Source organism: Callithrix jacchus, chromosome 21, assembly GCF_049354715.1.
Source record: "Callithrix jacchus isolate 240 chromosome 21, calJac240_pri, whole genome shotgun sequence".
Taxonomy (NCBI): Eukaryota; Metazoa; Chordata; class Mammalia; order Primates; family Cebidae; genus Callithrix; species Callithrix jacchus.
The window spans coordinates 40,571,280-40,591,696 of NC_133522.1; the positions used below are offsets into that span (position 1 = coordinate 40,571,280).

The following is a 20,417-nucleotide window of genomic DNA, read 5'->3' on the forward strand; positions in this document are numbered from 1 at the left end:
GCCCTGTCCAGGTCACCTCTGGCCTTGCTTTTCATTCTCCCCTTCTTCCTTCCCTACTGCCAGGGGGTCCTTCTTGACATGCCCAGACACGGTGGGTGCACACTTGCCCGGTGGTCTCTCTTCTTTTCCCTTTGCCTGGAATGCTCTCTTCCCAGTTATCAAAGATACTCAGGCTCTCTCCCCCATTTCTTTGAGGCCCTTGCTCCCAAAGCCCCTTCCTGGTGAAGACTCCCCTGCCATCCTCCTTAAAGTTCCAGCCTCCACCTGGGACACTTCCTCCCCCACTGCCTGCCTCCTGTCTCTCCTTAGTCCTCTTGCAGCCCGCACAGCTCAACGCAGGCAGCAGGGGGCGCTGCGGCCCTGGCTGGAATGCAGCCACCAGCGGGTGAAGCTCACCCACATCTGTCTGGGGCCCAGGATCACCTTCCTTGATTCCAGCTCTCTCCTGCTGTCAGGACCTGGTGCTCGGAGGCGCTAGACCTGAGGCCTCCTCTCTCCCTCCTTGCCCCGTGTCTCTGCAGGGGAGCCTGGCCCTGCTCCTGGGAGGGTGGGGGCAGAGGCGTGGAGAGTGGGCGCACAAAGCCAGGATTTGCCCAGCGCAGGGCAGCCTGGCACCTGTCAGTGAATGAGCGTCTCCCCATAGCCGGATGTCTGGGGCCAGGGTGGGCATGGGAGTGGGGGCAGAGGGTGCCTAGCTGAGGAAAGGGCCTGTGCCACCCCTTCTCCTTTCTCGTTCTCCTTCTCCTACCCTGTTCTCGTTTCTGAAGACCCCTCGAGCGCACTGCAGTGTCCACGTCATTGGCGGCAGGCTTCTTCTCTTCAGGTGGTCTTAGGAACTTCTCAGAACTTTTTCAGTTATCTTTCTGGTCCCTTCCTCCTGAGCACGGTTCCCTTGGGTGAGATCCAGGCCACGCCATTCAACGCCCTCCAGGACAGGCCGAGGGGATTGTCTGTTTGATGCTTGCTAAGGTTTGAAAAAAACCAGTTGGAAACTTAATCCTTAAAGCAACAGTGTTGGTGTTCAGCTCTGAGGGCTCCACCCTTATGTGTGGATTCTCTCTCTCTCCCCGCCCCACCCGCCCCTTTGTCCGCAACCATGTGATGCCTTCCACCCGTTGCTGCAAGCAGGCCCTTGCCAGATGTGGCCTCTCACTCCTGGGCTTCCCAGTCTCCAGAACCATGAGCCAAGTGCATTTCTGTCTGTTACAAATTACCCGGGTGTGGTTTTCCGTGATGAGACAGTGTTGTACCAGGGCCTTCTTGCCGAGACAGCCAGCCTGTAGAAGCCTGCATGTGAGGCCTTGGCATCTTACAGAGCAGCAGTTTGAGGTCCGGCCTGCTGAGTAGGCACTGCCCTGCGCTGCACACGGGACCCTGCTGGGCCATGATGAGGATCTTCACTGCTGCCCTCACTTTTGGAGGTTAGCAACCCTTTCTCCCCTTCTCCATGTGCTTCTGCAGTTGAAAGGGGTGAGGGGGGGTTCAGACACACTTGAGCTGAGCTTAGAGCAAAGCATGTCCCTCAAGGTGACCTTAGCACATGGCCCAAATCTAGAATTCCCCTGACCAGGGTGGCGAGCCATTCCCATGGGTCTGTCTGCCTGGCCATGTACTGCTCTCCTTCGAACTCACCTAGACCCTTGCTTCAAAGGACTTGGGGGCTCTGCTGCAGTCATCCTGGCATTGGTCGATAGGAGTAGGAAGGTCCCCAGCATCTAAGTCTTTAAGGAGGTCTGCTGGTCACCGTTACTTCTGCCTTCTTCAGAACTGTCACCCTCGAAGCATCCTGGTACTGTATCTCAGTCAGGAGTCAAATTGCCTTGTTCCCGGAGGGGAGGAAGACTTATTTCCAGAAAGCACTCTGATGTTTTGTAATTTGTGATTTCCATCACTGGCTCAGTGGCCCACCCACTGCTCAGCTCATGTGGCACCACCAGGCTGGGACATTGGGTCATCTCATTCTCTGAGTGTGTGGCAATATTGTTTTATGGTGTAATTTCCTTTCTGAGAAGAAATTCAGTAATTTCTAATATTCAGGGCTTTAGGCAGAAGTCGGAAAATCACTCCCTGTGACTCTCAGCATTTTATATAGCGTCGTTTCTTGGTATCCATGGGGTTTGGTTCCAGAATCCTCTACAGATACCAAGATTTGCAGATTTCAAGTCCTTTAGATACAGTGGCATAATATTTGCATATAACCTATGCATATCAGCCAATCATAGATGGTGATTGAAATAATCTCTTGATTATTTATAACACCTAATATGATGTAAAGTCTATGTAAGCAGTTGCTAACAGCATTTTTATTTGTTTTATTTTTATTGTTGTTTCATTAATTTTATTTTTGGAATATTTTCAGTCCATGGTTGGTTGAATCCACAGATGCAGAAGCCATAGGCACAGGGGGCCAACCACACCTATGTATGCTCTTCTTAAAGTAGCAACATCTTGGTTCTGACCATATAAGAAATTAGTTATCTATTAGACTGGGAAGTAAATATGGTACAAGTTGTTTTTTTTTTTTTTGAGATGGAATTTCGCTCTTGTTACCCAGGCTGAAGTGCAATGGTGCGATCTCGGCTCACTGCAACCTCCGCCTCCTGGGTTCAGGCAATTCTCCTGCCTCAGCCTCCTGAGAAGCTGGGATTATAGGCACGCACCACCAAGCCCAGCAAATTATTTGCATTTTTAGTAGAGATGGGGTTTCACCATTTTGACCAGGATGGTCTCGATCTCTTGACCTTGTGATCCACCCACCTCGGCCTCCCAAAGTGCTGGGATTACAGGCGTGAGCCACTGCGCCCGGACGGTACAAGTTGATTTTTAAATTTAGCAAATGATCATAGACATATCAGTGTCGTACAGAAAATATTAATTGGAATGCTCACTCTCTAATTTGGGATGCTGCTTTGCCTTGCTGTATAATGTATTTTAAGAATGTTATCAAAGCATTACACACTTGAAAAATGTTTTTAAAAGGACATGATGATAATTAAGATCTTCTCCCCAACTCCTGCCCATTATCCAAGATAAACATTTTTCCCCCTTTATCCTGATTTTAAAATCAAATACCCTTTATTGAGGCATGCTTTACATGAAGCAAAATGTATCCTTTCTAAATATTGTGAGTTTGATGAGTTTTTGACAGATGTGTACAGCTGTTACCATGACTGTGTCTTTACCTAGGTTCCTGCATTGCTCAGTCCAGATACAGAGTGTCTCCTTCACCCTGACAAGTTCCTTTGTGCTGCACCATCTAGCCAATCATCTGTTTTGAGAAGAGTTTTAAAACAATGGTTTTTGTTCTTTCTCACCGATGAGCATAACCTACCACAGGGTCTTTTTCTTTTTCACTGCTCTTGCACCAGCTGCCTGACAATTTGTGGGATTAAAGCTCTAAGCTGCTCACTGGCTCTTCTGACTAGGGAGCGGGAACAAGCCTCATTATTTTTCTGTTCTTTTCAGTGATTGCTCACTCCTATTCCTCCAAAATCCCAATCCATCCATCCACCCATCCATCCATCCATCCATCCGCCATCCATCCATCCATCCATCATCCATCCATCATCCATCCATCCGTCATCCATCCATCCTCCATCCATCCATCCATCCTCCATCCATCCATCCATCCATCCACCCACCCATCCATCCATCCATCCTCCATCCATCCATCCATCCGTCATCCATCCATCCTCCATCCATCCATCCATCATCCATCCATCATCCATCCATCATCCATCCATCCATCCATCATCCATCCATCATCCATCCATCCATCCTCCATCCATCATCCATCATCCTCCATCCATCCATCCATCATCCATCCATCATCCATCCATCCATCATCCATCCATCATCCATCCATCATCCATCCATCCATCCATCCATCCATCATCCATCCATCCATCATCCATCCATCCATCCTCCATCCATCATCCATCCATCCATCCTCCATCCATCATCCATCCATCCATCCATCCATCCTCCATCCATCATCCATCCATCCATCCATCCTTCCATCTAGCCAAACCACTTGCATGTGGAATGTCTACTGTGAGCCACTGGCTACCAGGAATCCCACTTCCACCCAAATTATGTTTCAACAGGGAAGACAGACAATTTGACAATTATGATTAAAAAAGAGAAAATATACCATAAAATGGGAAATAACGGGGCATGACAGGAGACCTAGCGGGAGTAGCAGGCAACGATTCTTAGGGGAAGAAACATTCCTAATGGACACCTGCAGGAGAAATATTAAAGAGGCAATTATTTCAGTAACACTTCTTGTGACAGGAATAATGCACAAAGTTTCTGGTTCCCAGGCTGATGGGTCCAAAAGTCACTGAATCATGAATGTGCCCAGGACCCATGCACTGTTTTATAGGCAGGGATTCAGTAAAATGTGAAATGACCGACATTCAACAGGCAGAATCGTGCAGAGTGCATGATTTGGCACTGATTGAAAGCGTTTCTTCGATAGCTTTTGATAGAATTTATTAGTAATCTGATGGGAAACAGCTTAGGGCCATGCAAAAGAAGAAAATCAGCCCCTAGAACTGTGTGGCTGGGCACAGAGGTGGCCGCTGGTGATTTAAACAGGGGTGAGCAGGACATCGTGGGCCTCATTGTGGGGTTAGCAGGGCCGGGCTAGGACAGTGAGATTATTTTCTAGGCAGAGAACAGACATAACATGGTAAGTTAAAAACACTGAAAATTCTGCACTGCCTGAGTACAAATGTCAGCCATGGGGGCCTTGACACTCTTGAAAGAGGGATTTGAGCAGTGGCCGCCGCATCTACTTGGCACTGGTTTGCTGTGGAAGGGTCACCAAGTCCCTCATCAGCATCTTGAAAGGAGAAATGGTGGGCGCAGGTAGCATTTCTCAATCACTTGTGAGTAATTTCCTTCTGTCTTTCATAAACATAGCTATGATTGAAATGACCTTTCACGAACAGCAGGGAAGGACTGCAGAAGAAAATGAAGTATGTGAGAAGCAAATCCATCTACCTGATTGCCATGTAACTTTGGGTGAGTAACAGAGTGAGAATTTGAGATGTGAATTAAGCATTGCCAAGCATGGTGACAAACTTGAAAACAGTTTTCTCCATGTTCTACTTTCAAATCACGAGGCCAGAGAAGCAGGAGGGAAGAATACTTGTTACTCACAGTGTACTTTCTTCCGGAACAATTTTTAGGATAATTAGGTATGCAGTTTCCACCTGAGGCGCTGACCTTTAGGTGAATGTTACTGGATATGCACCTGTGATACCCAGGCAAACTTTCCACGGGTTCTGCGGGCACTGTGAAATATGACAGGCTCTGGCTGCCCATTCACTTTTGGTCATAACATGCCCAGAGTGCTTTTAATCTCCTGCAATTTAACATAGGAGAAAATCAATTTACTCTGTAGTGAGTTCTGCACATCTCACGTAAAACCAAAGCTCTCTGAAAACCCAAATCTCCTGTGGGCAGTAATTCACACACAATATTCTGGAAATGTAAAATCCTAAATGCCTGCTGACTTCAAATCAGTGTTTATAGCCTGCATCTGAATAACTCCATGAGTTGCTCAGCTCCTCTCCATCTACTGCCCTTTGATTTGATTTAGCACTCATTTCCAGGGGCCGATTTTCTTTTCTTCCACGGCCCTAAGCTGTTTCGCCTCAAATTAGTAATATATTCTATCAACACCTATTGAAGAATCACTTTCAATCAATGGCAAAGTGTGCACTCTAGTGCGCACTCTGCATGATTCTGCCTGTTTAATGTCGGGCGTTTCGCGTTTTACTGAACGCCTCTCCCACAAAGCCATGCTTAGGTCCTGGGCACATTCATGATTCAATGACTGTCAGGCCCATCAACCTGGGAACCAGGAACTTTGTGCATTATTGGTTTTACAATTTCAGCTGAGGCTGCCACAGAACAACTCAAAAGACAATAGGGTGTCCTGAGTGAGCCTGTTCCTTGACTTGTTTTTTTTTTTTTTTTCAGATGGAGTCTCACTCTGTCACCCAGGCTGGAGTGCAGTGGCACGATCTCAGCTCACTTGAACCTCTGCCACCCAGGTTCAAGAGATTCTTGTGCCTCAGCCTTCCGAGTAGCTGGAATTACAGGTGCCTGTCACTGTACCCGGCTAATGTTTGTAGTTTTAGTAGAGACAGGGTTTCACCACCTTGGCCAGGCTGGTCTTGAACTCCTGACCTCATGATCCACCCACCTCAGCCTCCCAAAGTGCTGAGATTACAGGCATGAGTCACTGCACCCAGTCTGACTTGTATTTTATATTTTAAGCTCTATTGGCTTCACTGGCAGTGGGACCACTGACTTTTTCCTTACTTTATCTAAAGGGACCTGCTGGGGGTCTCTATTTGGATATTTCCTGTCTTCCTTAGAGGGGTCAATGCCTGAATCTGTCCAATAATCAGCTTTGACCAACTTGATTGATGTGGCGATTTTCCAGCACCATTAACCCTTGAACATATATGGCTTGAAAATATGCAAATGCTCTTGGAAATGACAGGATGGTGGTTCTCATGAAAGGGGAAAAAAGTAGCAGGTGGATTTTCATAGATGAACACCTAATGCTAATCTTGATCAGGGTTAATGTCATTTGCTAGAGTTTGGCAAAGAAACACTGGGTTATTTAGGCTTTTGTGGGCTTCCCAGGAAGGTCACCACCATTTGAAATGAGAGTTCCAGGGAAAAAGCTGCCAGAGATTAAACAGAAGGCTTATCGATGCATCTTCTGAAGAGAACTGGCTTCTATAACTTAGCATCTTCCATGGACCCTCTTCTAATGAAAGGAAGCCCTTCAAATGACAAAAACCATTGCTGTTTCGTGGAGGTACTGGTGAACAGGGTTTCCATCACAGTAGCATCCACCTATACAAAGGAAACACCCACAGTTTTCTCATCTCAGTTTTATCCATTTTCTTCTCTTCCAAGTGATACGTTCTTAGTGTGGTGGACCCTCTGTGAACCCCAGCACAGAATTAGGAGTTTGTAAGCTCAAACAGACAAAGGCATGTGTCCTCCTGAGACTGCAGAATTTGAAAGGTTCACGGATTTATCCTAGAAATCAAATGACAAACAACTTTTCCGTAAGGAGCATACTGTGCCCATTTATTATAGAATGCAGTTAAAAAAAATATTTTTTGAGGTTAGCCTCTCCAGTTTAAAAGCACTTAACTAGAAACACCTGCACGGTGATGCAATGGTCTCTCCCAAATAGGCTTCCTCATACCAAGTACCATAAACAGGGTGTGAGAACGTTCAATCAATTTCTTGATATAAACAATCAAAGCATTTAATAAAACCATCTTCCAAATTTCCAAAGCATGCACTGCTACTTGGCGTTAGGTATTTCAAAATGACAAACTTTGTTATGGTGTTGTAAGGCCAAAATATAATACCTATTTACCAGACATACACGCTACAACTAGAAAAAAATTACAAATGTGAACCTAGTATAAGAATTCCAGCAGGAATTAATGGGGAAAGGCACTGCATCCCTCTCGTATCACCACAGAGCTACTATCCACTTGACATGCTTTGAATTCAAGTCCTGTTAGACATGGGGACAGCATTTTCTACAACATACGAGTCACAGGTAGGTTAATACAACTCAGTCTCCCACTGCCACACTTTTCACCCAAGTGTACAACAGGTATGAATGTATGCTATCAGCTTTATTTACAAGTTTTTTCTTGATGCCTTTAGTGGGGTAAAAAAACCAACTATCTCAACCAACAGTTTCCAAAAGAGTTTTTGGCTATGATTCGTGTATAGAAACCACCACACCAAAGAAATAACAGAAACTGATATCCGACCCCGAACACCTAAACTAAAATGTCTCACCCACTACAAGCTGGCAGTGAAACTGCTATTCTCTGAATTGTATAACTAAACACTACAGAGGAACTTCAGATCGACTGCTTTTGCAGAAGCGCAGGTTACATGTTGCACAGTTTAGGACGCCGAGTGAATGTATTCCAGGAAGAGTTCCACCAGCGAGTGCTGTTGCAAAGAGCGTCGAGAATCCAAGAATCTGGGAAAGATGATATGTTTTCCAGATGCTTTCCTGGCTTCCCAAAAGATGTAAATTAAGAGTGTAACTTCATATACGAACAAAGGTTAGTTTTCAAAACCAGTAATATACATGCACAAACATGAGAACATGAGGGAAGAAAGGAAACGCGACAATTTCCACGCTGCATTGCTGCTGTTTTCACGACCTCTCTGCACTAGGTGGCTTCCTGTGGTACCTCTTCCTACTAGTAGAGAGTAGACCCTGCAGGCTGCTTAGAAACAGGAAGCTCTCTCCCGAAGCCACTGACCAGCCTGCCCTTGGCACAGACAGAACCTACCAGAGAACAATAAGTACAAAACACTATCATGATCAGTTTTCTCAAGACAGTCCCAAATGTCCTTGTGCAATCACCACAAACTCGGGGATTGGCCCAAGCCATTCCCGGGTGCCATGAACAGTCACTGGTGTGCAGCATTAGAACAAGGGGACACGGCCTTGATTCTCTTCTGAGCAACATGAACTGGGATTTCTGCCACCCCGATCTCGGCTCCCACCTCCGAAGAAGTTGTGACCGGCCACCTCCACAGTAAAAGATTCCTCCTGTGAGTATGATTTGGAATGCATCCTCGTCGTGTGCCAGCTCAGCTGAGGTGGATCGGCGTGTACTCTGGCCTCCTGGTCTGGATAATTTTTGGCTTGGGTCTCTTCATTCTCTCCATCTCCTCTTCTTCCTCCTTCTCTTCATCGCTCTCACATACGTGGACCACCACACTGGGAGTGGTGTCAGTCGCTGCGTGCAATTCATACTTTTCCCCTAAGGAAAGGAAATAATTGCAGGGTCACTCAGATGAGTCTTTGGGAGTCTAAAGGCAAACACAAAGGAGCGTTCAGGGCTCTGCTGGGCCAGCCGCTCGTGTCCATTCAGCTGGGCTGAGAGACACAGCCAGACGTATTTTGGATTTGTATTTCTTTGCTGGCCCATTCAGGAAAAGAGATATTTCCATTGCCCATGACTGTTTCTAGTCAAACATTCTGGGAGTCCAGGCACATGAAAGGTATAGAGGGAATGCATTTTTCTAGTTAAACTTCGCACATCCACCAGGCACCTAAACTACCCAGAGAACTCCCCCTCTGTCAGCATTTCCTCAGGTGTGAACGTGAGAAACTTCGGTTCAGGAAAAGGATGGACGAATATATGCAATTGGAAACAGAACCCCGGGCCTCCCTCCCAGGGCTCCTATTTGAGGGTCTCAGTGCATGCCAGGGAAGGAGCCAAGGGAGACCCTGCAGCAGACGCAGGGGGTACTGCATGGAGCCAGGTGCTCTGGAAACGTTTTTGACCTCGGGATCCTTGTGCTTAGGACAACTTCTAATCCCCAGACCAGGGGTGCCCTGCTGCTCTATGTCAGCCTGAGTTCTACCAGGCTGGCCAAGTTCAGGCCACTCTGGTCGGGCAAGGGTGGGGTGAGCTCTCTGCAACTGAAGAATCCGGCAATGCAGAGTGAAGGGGCTGGGGCCTCCCGCTGGGGTGCTGCTCTGGCCACAGAAAGAGTGTGCATCTCTGTGGCTCATAAAGGCAGCTCTGAGCCTGACTCCTTAGTACCCAGGGTTCATGGCCACTTTATTCTGCTTCCCTGGGCACCTCAGTTCCCTCGTCAGTGAAGGGGACAGTAAAGGTATTGACTTCATGGAGCTAACAGCATGAGTGAGTGCCCAAGGCACTGAGAACGTGGCTCACCACATGCTGGTCCAATCCATGTCACCTAGAAAGAAGGGTGGCCAGGCGCAGTGGCTCACACCTGTAATCCCAGCACTTTGAGAGGCCACGGTGGGCGGATCACCTGAGGCTGAGAGTTCGAGACCAGCCTGACCAACATGGAGAAACACTGTCCCTACTAAAAATACAAAATTAGGCGGGCATGGTGGCGCATTCCTGTAATCCCAGCTACTCTGGAGGTTGAGGCAGGAGAATAGCTTGAACCTGGCAGGCAGAGGTTGCAGTGAGGCGAGATCACGTCATTGCATGCCAGCCTGGGCAACAAAAGCGAAACTCCGTCTCAAAAAAAAAAAAAAAGAATGGAGGATACGTCGTTACTGGTGTGATGCTGGGAGTTGTAACAGAATGCCAGGGACCTGCATTTGGGGCAGGTGGTGTGCTTCAACCTGCTGCATTCCCAGGGCGGCCCCGGGACGAGTTGTCCTCTAGGTCTTGGGATCCCTTTGTAGTTCTGGGTAACTGAGGAGGCACCTCGCCAGCCATTGTGTGACCATCATCTGACTGATTTCCACCAGACAAGAGCTTCCCACCTCCAGCTGCACCTGCTACTCCTCTAAACCTGGAAGGGACTTTTACTCATAAAGAAGGTGGTGGTCTTTTCTCTTTCGTATATGGGACTGAAATGTTGTTATAACTGCATTCAAAAAAGCAAAGGAGCTTCATTGTTCTGAGAGAGAGAATTTGGGCATGGGGAGACAGATGGATTGCTGGAAATGCCGGTTAAGAGCCCCTTATAAATCTCCTTCTTTGCAAGTCTCTTATCTAACTCCTCATCAGCCCAAATCCAGAAAGCTCAGGGTTTAGGATCACAATTTGCAAAATCTCTGCAATCCTGTTGGCTGAAAAGCACAGGTGAAATATGAAATCTCACTTAAGCTTATTGTTGAGTGAACCAAGGACAGATTGAGTTTATTATGTCTGTTTCCTAAAAAGCTTTCTCTAAGAAGCCCTCTGTGAAGGAAGTGGTAGATTCCGAAGTATGAAGAATTTTTATCAGCAGCACTTGCCTCTGGAACAGCTGACACCTCTCTGCAAGTGGGGACCCTGTTTCCTCCCATCCCTGACCTAGGGAGAGACTCCACACCCTCAGCCCTGCTCATGCCCCCTGGCCAGGCGCTGCCATGGGGGGAGCACACGCTTCCTCACACTGATCATTTCTGAGCTTGACCTTCACGCCACAATTAGCAGTAAGTAATGTGACTCTTGCTTTCTCCCACACAGGGAATTTCCATTTTTCAGAAATGTAATGTTTTCAGTATGAAACTGCTGATGGTCCAAGAAAATAACACCCTCAACCCAAGGGAACATCAGATTGCTGGTCAAGGAGAAACGAGGAGCTGATGGTCTCAGCATTTATCTGATGTGCTCCAGGGACAGAGCAGGACAAGGCCCACACCTCTTCAACCCAAGACCCTCCCTCACACCTGCCTCCTCACTCAAACCCTAGCAGACAGGACAGGAACAACCTATATTTTATGGTTTTCCAAAAACCTGCCCTGAGGGCTGCCTGTGAGCCAGTCACAGACTGAAGTGCTTTTCACTCCATGCGCTCATCTACTGCTCATGATTTCACCAGGGAAGGCCCACATTTTGGACAAAGAGCCTGAGGAACCTGCCCCCTCCCCCAAGTGCTCACACTCTGTCCCTCCAGAGGATGGGAACCTCTTTTTGGCAAGGTCTGCAGGGGACCAGCCCACGGGCCCTGGGGTGGGGCAGCCTGACTGCAGCTCTTCCCTCACTGTGGCCTATGGGTCTCCTTCCTTTAAGAAGGCCAGGTGAGGCTCATGTCTGGAATCCCAGCACTTTGGGAGGCTGAGGTGGGTGGATCATGAGGTCAGGAGTTAAAGACCAGCCTGGCCGACATGGTGAAACTCTGTCTCTACTAAAAATACAAAAATTAGCAGGGCATAGTGGTGCCCGCCTGTCATCCCAGCTACCCCAGAGGTTGAGGCATGAGAATAGCTGGAACCCAGGAGGCAGAGGTTGCAGTGAGCCGAGATCATACCATTGCACTCCAGCTGGGACAGAGCAAGACTCCATCTTAAAAAAAAAAAAAAAAAAAAAGGCCAGGCAAGAGTCACAGGGAAGAGTGAATTTACCTTGATTAAAAATAACATTTCTTAAAGGGGCATCTATTTTCCCTTTGCAAAGTCCAATCCCTCATGCCTATCTGGGGCAACAGGGCCTGGGGCCGGGGCTCAGGCCTCCCATGCTGGCTGTGGGCTCAGGCCTCCCATGCCCCTTTCCACTCAGCACAGCCAGCATGGGAGGCCTGAGCCCTGGGGACAAGAGGGGACACTACTAGCGGGGCCATGGTGCAGGGTCCCCACGATCAGCCCAGTCTCTCTAACCCTGCAGGTGGCACCAAGAGGCAGGCACGCTCCCAGCACAAGGGACAGTGGCGCAGAAGAATACAGAGAGAGACAGCTCACAAAACACGCCTGCACCAGCTCACAAGAGCTACTGGAGCAGTGGGGGTACTGCTCTCCACTGCAGGGAAGCGTCTGTGTCTCCCCCTGCCTCCCTCCCACCTGAGGGCCCTGCTCACCTGGCCCCAGCTTGGAGATGGCGTATAAGAGATCATAGTTTATGACTGGGGTGGCATCTTCCACTTGTTTCCACCCCACTGGCGGAGAGGCGGGAGGGGAGATCAGAAACTGCTTGTCGGGGTTTGGCGGAGCCAGGTGTGAGCTTCCTATGTGTAAGGTCTGGAGAGAGACAAGAAGCACAGGTCAGCTGTAGCCCGGGAAGACCTGCAGTGAGGTAGCAGCACCGATGACAGCTCCCGGGAGATGGGCAGGTCAATGTCCGGGCGTCAGGACAGCTGTGATTCCAGGACCTATTGTAATACAGTCTGTAAGGGGGAGGGTAAAAGGACGCCTGGACTCTGGTTATGGTGCAGGTAGGATAACAGCCCCTCCCAGGGGTGTGGGACTCACTGGCACAGGGACTGCAAGTAATTATGCCCTAGACGGATAGAAAATCAGCAGAGGTGACTTTAGTATATGTGGAAAGTTAAATCGCTGTCGTTGAGGTCAGGAGGGCTCTTGGAATCAATTTCTCCCTGCTCCTCAAACCACCGGGGCACACTCTGAAAGTCTGAAGACTCAGCAGCAGCTCCGAGAGGACACAGCTTTTCAGGGACAGGGAGCCAGGGCTCCCACCACCTCAGGCTTCCCTGCCAAGCAGCAGCCCTGAGCCTCTGTCCCTGGACTGCTGTTCAGAGTCCCTTCTCAAAAAAAAGCCACCTCTCAGGAGACTGTAAAAATTAACAATAAGGGGCCAGGCACGGTGGCTCAAGCCTGTAATCCCAGCACTTTGGGAGGCCGAGGCGGGTGGATCACGAGGTCAAGAGATCGAGACCATCCTGGTCAACATGGTGAAACCCCGTCTCTACTAAAAATACAAAAAATTAGCTGGGCATGGTGGCACCTGCCTGTAATCCCAGCTACTCAGGAGGCTGAGGCAGGAGAATTGCCTGAACCCAAGAGGCGGAGGTTGCGGTGAGCCGAGATCGCGCCATTGCACTCCAGCCTGGGTAACAAGAGCGAAACTCCATCTCAAAAAAAAAAAAACCAAAAAAAAAAACCAATAAGGAACAATAACCCATGCTCCTACTTTGGTTTTAAAAAGGCTGACGGCGATGAGAGGGCCGTCCAGAGATCTCACCTCACAGCTGTGAGGTATAGGTTTTCTCTGCACTTTGCTATTGGCTTCCCCAAATTTTCACAACAAATGTGCATTATTTCACAACCAGAAAAGGTCAGAGGAGTAATGAGTAATTCTTTGCATAAAATCTCATCCAGGGCAGAAAAGAGTGTACTCATAAGGGCAGCCCTAGGCAGCCAAGGTCACAACTCAGCCTGTGCCTCCCCGGGCAGAAAGCCTGGGGGTGGGGCGGGGTCCCAAATGCTTTACTTTGTACCTGAGGGGCCCAGCAAGTTCACTGTCCTCACTCTGGGGAAGAAAAGGCACTTGGGCTCTCTGGCGTGGAGCCAGATGAGACTCCTTTCACTGTTGGGAAGCCGTTTGACAGGGTCCTTCCCCATCCCAGCAAGGCGTGTGTGTGTGTGTGTGTGTGTGTGTGTGTGTGTGTGTTTTGTGTCTGTGTGTGGTGTGTGTGTGTTTTGTGTCTGTGTGTGGTGTGTGTGTGTGTTTTGTGTATGTGGTGTGTGTTTTGTGTGTGTGTGTGTGTGTGTGTGTGTGTGTGAAGCAGGGGGTGCTCAGAGCCTGAGGGAGGCTCATTTCACCGGGCAGCCGCATTCTAGAAACTCCTTTCCTCTTCTCTGACAATCTGTCAGCCCCCAAGGACATCAAACGGAACTTTGGGAGCTTCCCTGAAGGTGGGTCACCTGTCCTAAGTTTCCCAGAGGAGGGTCAAAATGATAACAGGCAGGAGAAAAAGCAAACCCACTCCCAGCTAACCCTCTCCCTGCCGTGGGTACCCTGGGGCGGGGACCCCTGCCAGCCAGAGGGTTTCTTAGCATCTGTGCCCAGTCTGGTTACTCCATATTTTCCTTTCAAGCCAGGCCTAGCAGCCCTGGGTGGATTTGCAGGCATCTTCTGCAGATTCCTCTTTCTTTGCTGAGTGCTCCCAGCACCACATGAGCTGGGAACCACTCTGGTCTGCACAGTCTAGAGTGGGTTGTTAGCTCCAATCCTCGAGCAAATTCATGGAAACCTGCTGTGCAAATCTTAGGGAGTTTGTGTAGCCATGTCCATCTGCTGCACCCTGCAAGCTCCCTGATGAACAGGGAAGGCTTTTTCTTTCCCCCATCGTTATCAACCTAGGAAGGTCAGGGGCGATTTCTGAGGTTGCTTTCAAATGCCCCTTGATATCTGCTTAAAACAGGTGAGACGCTGAACATTCAGAGTAGGAATTTTGCCTTTCTCAAGATGAAGTCCTAGAGTTTCTAATCAGCATACAACATAAGCTACATAGAAGCTACTTTACAAAAGGGAGGGAAGGTAGAGGGAGAAGCTTGCGTAGCAATGAACCCAACTCACCTGAGCAAAATATAACTTCATTTCCTTTCCCAGAAACTCAGTCTTATGCAGCTGGAGCCTGGCATCTGCTGCGGAGAAGGGGTTGCTGAAGTTTATTCTGACTCGTTTGAAGCTCTTAAAATACTGAAAGGTGATGTCCTTGTCATATGTCCTAAAGAGAGACTCAAATTTGGCCTGTAAAATGACAATAAAAATAAAAGGAGTTGAAATTTACCTGCAAATGACCTTTGACTAGATGATGTCTTTTTTTTTCTTTCTGAGACAGTCTCACTCTGTCAGCTAGGCTGGATTGCAGTGGCATGGTCTTGGCTCACTGCAACCTCCGCTTCCCGCAGTTTTCATGCCTCAGCCTCCAGAGTGGCTGGGACTACAGGTGCCTGCCACCACACCCAGCTAACTTTTGTATTTTTAGCAGAGACGGGGTTTTGCCACGTTGGCCAGGCTGGTCAATTCCTGACCTCAGGTGATCCGCTCGCCTCAGCCTCTTAAGGTGCTGGGATTACAGACATGAGCCACAGTGCCCAGGGCTTCCTCAATACATTTCTTAAATGAGGAAGTGGATCATCAACCCTTTCAAGAACTCCTAACTTCTTTCTTAGAGAAAAGCCTTTCCCATTTTAGGGGACCGTGGCCTTTTAGTCCTAATGCAGGTAATTTTACAAGAAGGTAAGAAGGTGTGATTTACTCCATTCATCTAATCAGCAGAACAGTTGCCAATACATAGATACTTCTTATGGTAACAAACTTTTTATAAAAGTAGGATGAGCATTTTCCAGGGTGGTACAGTTTGGTAATTTGTGCCCCATCCCCCCCCAGGTTTCTCTGCCCTATGACCTCCCCCTGCGCCCCTGCCCATGTTTCTCTGTCTTATAGCCTTCCCTGGCCCACCAACTCCAATACTGCTGTTCAGCTCCGAGCAATGTGTACATCAAATGTTTCTTTAAGGCTTAAAAGCACCACAGGTAACTTGAAAAACAATACTGACTTGTAAAATAACCAAGTTGATAGAAAGTTTTTTGCACTTCTTAAAATACGTAGTTTTTAAAATTTTCTATGATTGTTTTTATCTCAGTCTGTTACTTTTTAACTCTCTAAAATGATACTGGTTTAAAAATTAATGTTCTGCAAATGGACCATTTCCTGCATCCTGGCTTTCATGTCTGTGCACATGTCGCTCCGGTGCCACAGGGCTGGTGAGAATTAGATGTCATGAGCTCTTAGAATGCAAAGCCTGAGGTGGGGGATTACAAGCTTAGGTTGCTCAGGGGAGAGCCCCCTGGGCTGGATCCTGGAGTGTGGATGTTGGTGTGGGGAGCAGGGGGCCACTGCAACTCCTCGGAGAGGGAGTGTAACTGGTGGACAGTCAGAGCTCCAAGGAAGACCGCATGGGCATCTAGTCGCCGGGTTTTGTGAATCTTTTCACCAGGCAAAAACACTTAGGAGAGTTTGTGGGAGCCTATGTGAAAGGCAGAAGAGGCTGGCCAGGAAGAAGGGGATGGCGCAGGGCATGGATGGTAGGCAGCGTGGGCAGTGCTCACTGAGGACCTTGGAAAAGCTATGGAAGGCGCAGTGTAGCTGCAATGGGAGCGAGGATTTGGGATAAGAGAAGAGAATGTCTTCAGGAATGTTACTGCTAGGAAGCGTGCGGGGACGGGTGGGGAGTGGGTGCATGGGCGGATGGTTCCTGCTCCACATGAGGTTTAGGATAGGAACGGGTAGTAGCCGGTAGCCGGTCTCTGCCAGGCAGTTCCTTAAGGGGGAGTGAGAAGAACCCATGACCTTGCTCTCCTTGCATTCCCCAGCTTTTCTTCAGTTTATGAACACTTCTGAGACTTTCCCACGAGGGGTCCTGCAGAGGCACGTGCGAAACAGTGCAGAGCTGGCGGATAGTGGAGTTCAGCTGGCGCCTCTCACTTTTCCCCCCACCTCTCTTGAGCATGGGCAAGTTTCTGGCAAAAGTGTGTCTTTGTACATCTAGAATTTTGCATGACCTCATCAATCGGCACTGTGACCCACTGTGTAGTTTTGAAGTTATGACTCAGAATTTGGGACAGATGACTTTGAAGAATATTTTTAGAATACAGGTTCAGGGCTTAGTACCAGAACAAAAGAGAACGCACAGTATCTTTACAATCCAGATTACTATGATGCCATTCTCTTACAAAATCTTATTTGTTCTAATAACTGATGTATAGTTATTATACTTGTTGGATGGCATCTCTATTTCATTAAAAAAATGATTTTACTCACATAATGCTAATGTGAGTAACATACACTAACTTTAAAAACACAGAATGTGCTCTGTGATCTAGTCCAAACACTATGTTCCAGCTCATAAGCATCATATACAATTATGGAGTTACATTCGATTTTTGTTCTTTTTTTTTAGGGGAAAGCGCAAATGCAGTTCCCGCACTACCACAAATTATGCAGTCAAGCTCCCCACATTTTGGGAAATCTCAGGGATCCACATATCCAGAGTTCAACGGATAAGCCTCGTCCTGGGAAAAGCACCCTCGTGATCATGGTATCTTCCCTTCTAGGTAAGTATTAAATTTGATTTTTTTAAAAAAGAAACCTTTGCATGTCCCAATATGGCTTTGGGTACAAAGCATGTAACATCACCAAGCACAAACACCACCCCTCAAATAGAACATACAAGACTCATTCCTGTACAATATTACCGAAGCTCAGTTAGATAGCTGGGTAGCTACTGATGAAAAACTTACATTTTAATCCAATGAAGAAGAAAAGTATAGTGATTAAAATGACCCTGTTAATCACCATCAAAGAGAGCTGCTGCCCAGGAGGCACACTGATCTCAGCTTAATTTCTCCAGTTTCATTATTTGCTCTAGCTGCATTTTCTCTGTTAGAGAAATCTGGGAGCTTGAGGCCAGGCCCTTGTAATTACTACAAACATACAAATATCTTTATAACATTTATTTCCTAAGATGAAGTGGCTCCCAGATTCACCACTCTGGCTGTAAAAGTACAACACTATTCATGTCAGAAGAGGCCTCCTTCTGAAAAGTTTACTTACAACATACACAGAATGAAAAAAACTCAGTTCCCCGACTCTTGCCTTCCTAGTTAGCTGGTTCAGGAACCTGGAGGTTGTCAAATACTGAAATCTTCACAAATTCCTCCCTCAGTTAATTCCTCAGGCAACAGCTTTTGATTTTCAAGGCTCAAAAGACTTTGGATTTCTTTCAAAACCCCCAAACCCACAAGAGAGCCACCTTCCCCCCCGTATTTCAGTTAAAAGTCCCACTTAGCAGAATACTTTGAAAACTAAAGAAAATCACGTTATATTAGAAGCCTTACCCTGGTTTCACTTTCGCTGAAGATATCACTGTTTGCCACACAGGCTATCAGGGAGCTAAAACTGTAGTTAAAGTTTCTAAAATGCATCTTGCTTTCTTACAGTGAAAGCGCTAGAGACCCACGCAGTCAAGCCCTTAGTGAGATTCCTTTCCAAGAGGCTGTAGGTTTCTTCTAGAGCCGGTGCTTATAAAGCAGTGAGGGCCAGCCCCCACTCCCTGGGAAAAAAAAGGGCAGCTTCCACAGCATCCTGTTTGGACAGCAAATTCCTGAGTCAAGTCCTGCATGCTTGCAGGCAGACAGGGACAAAGTGTAAGTTTCTACTGGAAAGAGATGACGTCAACACTTTAGTCATTTTCCCTATGCTAATTAACTTTGCTTGGGGAGAATGGAAAAAACAGCTGAGGTTTGCTTCGCAGCTGCTTTATCAACCCCTCTTGCAGCATACTTTCCACTGGTAGTAATTCCATTCAACTACTCAGACAACACGCTCCTCGGCCGAATGGGACGACCCTTCTTAAGATGGAAAATGTTACAGAAGAAAAAGGATGAAGGTTTGTGACAGTAAACAGCAATTAGACTCTAGGGAAATTTCAAGGCTTTGGGAAACCTGGAAACCAAAGTCTGGGTGACATGCTGGATCCCTGGAATTTCCTGAAAACCTCAATCAAAGTTTCACTTTGGGATATTAGAGAAAACATTTTGAAATCTGTCTTGGTCAATAAAAATTTTAAAGGAAAAAGAGAGGAATCGTTTTGAAATGTAGTTAAATTTTTTTTTTTCCAATAACATTTTATTGGATGAATGTCCCAATTTCCACTTGTATCCCACAGTGGAATGGAGCAAAGAGAACCTCAAACAATCCTAGGATTTTCATTTGAAAACTTTATTATTATAATTTGAGAACTGGGAATATGCAACACTTTGTTCATTTTCAAACCTCTATTGAATTCAGGCAAAGGACACAAAAACACTTGAGAGAATCTAGCCTTTGAAACTGAGCAAAGAAGCATTAACCCATTTAGGCCAGACCTTGCAATTTTTTGAATATTTGCAATCAGACCTTGGCAATGACCTTGAGCAGCAGGATATAAATAATGCCCACATGCTTAGCATCCCAATAATGGAACACTAGGCATAAATGGGTTAAGAGGTCCTGCTTAAAGGAAGGGAAGAATAAATGGAAAGAATGTACGCTATAACTGAAAGGGAAGATGCAACGAAGATTCCTGGTTTGGAGAAGTACACTGGGATGCAAGACTGGCTCCAGTTCTTTCAAAAGGTTGTAACTCTTGAACCTTCTAAGCATTTTACCAATTTAGATCTTTATGGCAGCCTGGGTCCTATGTTCTTCTCATCCTCTCCAATTTTATTATCACCTAAAAGTACTCAAGTTATTTAAGCATTCTCTAATTTAGGGGCACACAGGGACAGCTCTCAAGCTTCCAGAAGTTAAATGGAATCCTGCCATTCACATTTAAAAATTAACTTCAAAGAATCATTAAAGTCAGCCAATAATTTAAAATACATGTAACAGAAAAAAAAAAAAAAAGGGCATTTAGCCTTCCAAAAAAGGAAAAGCAAAGTCCTCTTGGATGAGTGAGTGTTGCTTAATTTCAACACACTGTGCCTTGCTGCCAACTGTAGAGTTATGTAAGAAACCAGTTACGGTGTTTGCTTTGCCAAATTACCCATAACTCCCAACCCGAAAAGACATACAGGCGTGTATTCCCAAAAAGTATAGAACACTGAACAGTGCAACATCCATCAAACACCACAGGGAAGTGGCCATGATGCTTCGAGAGGGCACATGTGTGCTTGCCGAGCTGCATTTCATTTTCAGTACAGGGAGCCTTTGTCTGTCTGGTGGGCACCTGAAGATTGTGGTGGTGGGCAGGAGAGGCGATGGGGCAACAGAGGTGGGAACAGCAGACATAGTTCAATACTCCACTCCTCCAGAGGGGCTGGAAGTTCTCTGATGTTCCCTCCCCCATTCCAACTCTTTGTCTCCCCCTTTTCTCTTCTCCTGGTGCACACCTGGGCAAATTCCATTCAAAGGCGATCAAAGAGACAGAAGAGACAGAAGAGGCTAATTTAGACAAAAGAGGCTAATTTCACTGTCTTCTTTTTTCTTTTAAAATCATGACACAAAGTTCCAGCTCAATTTTGTAAGCAAATCTCAAGCAACCCTATTTATCTGAGACAACAGTATGGGCTCATCCAAATTTACAATTTTGATTTTGTAATATGGATGGAAAAAAAAAAACAGAACAGTGTG

General features: G+C 47.0%; 1 protein-coding gene and 1 non-coding gene across 3 annotated transcripts in view; both read right to left on the reverse strand.

The window, feature by feature from the left end:
• Window positions 1-7,097: 7,097 nt before the first annotated feature.
• Window positions 7,098-20,417, reverse strand: part of RCAN1 (regulator of calcineurin 1) — a 99,464-nt gene continuing 86,144 nt past the window's right edge. The window contains exons 1-4 of one of the 2 annotated variants that reach the window (XM_003735392.5): window positions 18,143-18,302; window positions 14,817-14,990; window positions 12,358-12,517; window positions 7,098-8,846 (exon numbers count right to left, since the gene is read on the reverse strand). In XM_003735392.5, the coding sequence (XP_003735440.1) occupies window positions 8,674-8,846; window positions 12,358-12,517; window positions 14,817-14,990; window positions 18,143-18,229 (594 nt within the window). In that variant the 5' untranslated portion in view covers window positions 18,230-18,302 and the 3' untranslated portion in view covers window positions 7,098-8,673. Of the gene's footprint in view, window positions 8,847-12,357; window positions 12,518-14,816; window positions 14,991-18,142; window positions 18,303-20,417 lie in introns of those variants that run through there. The other variant, XM_002761405.6, reaches the window with a different exon arrangement.
• Window positions 17,203-17,367, reverse strand: LOC118150025 (U1 spliceosomal RNA). Its single transcript, XR_004737793.1, has one exon. It is a non-coding gene; the product is annotated as a U1 spliceosomal RNA (small nuclear RNA).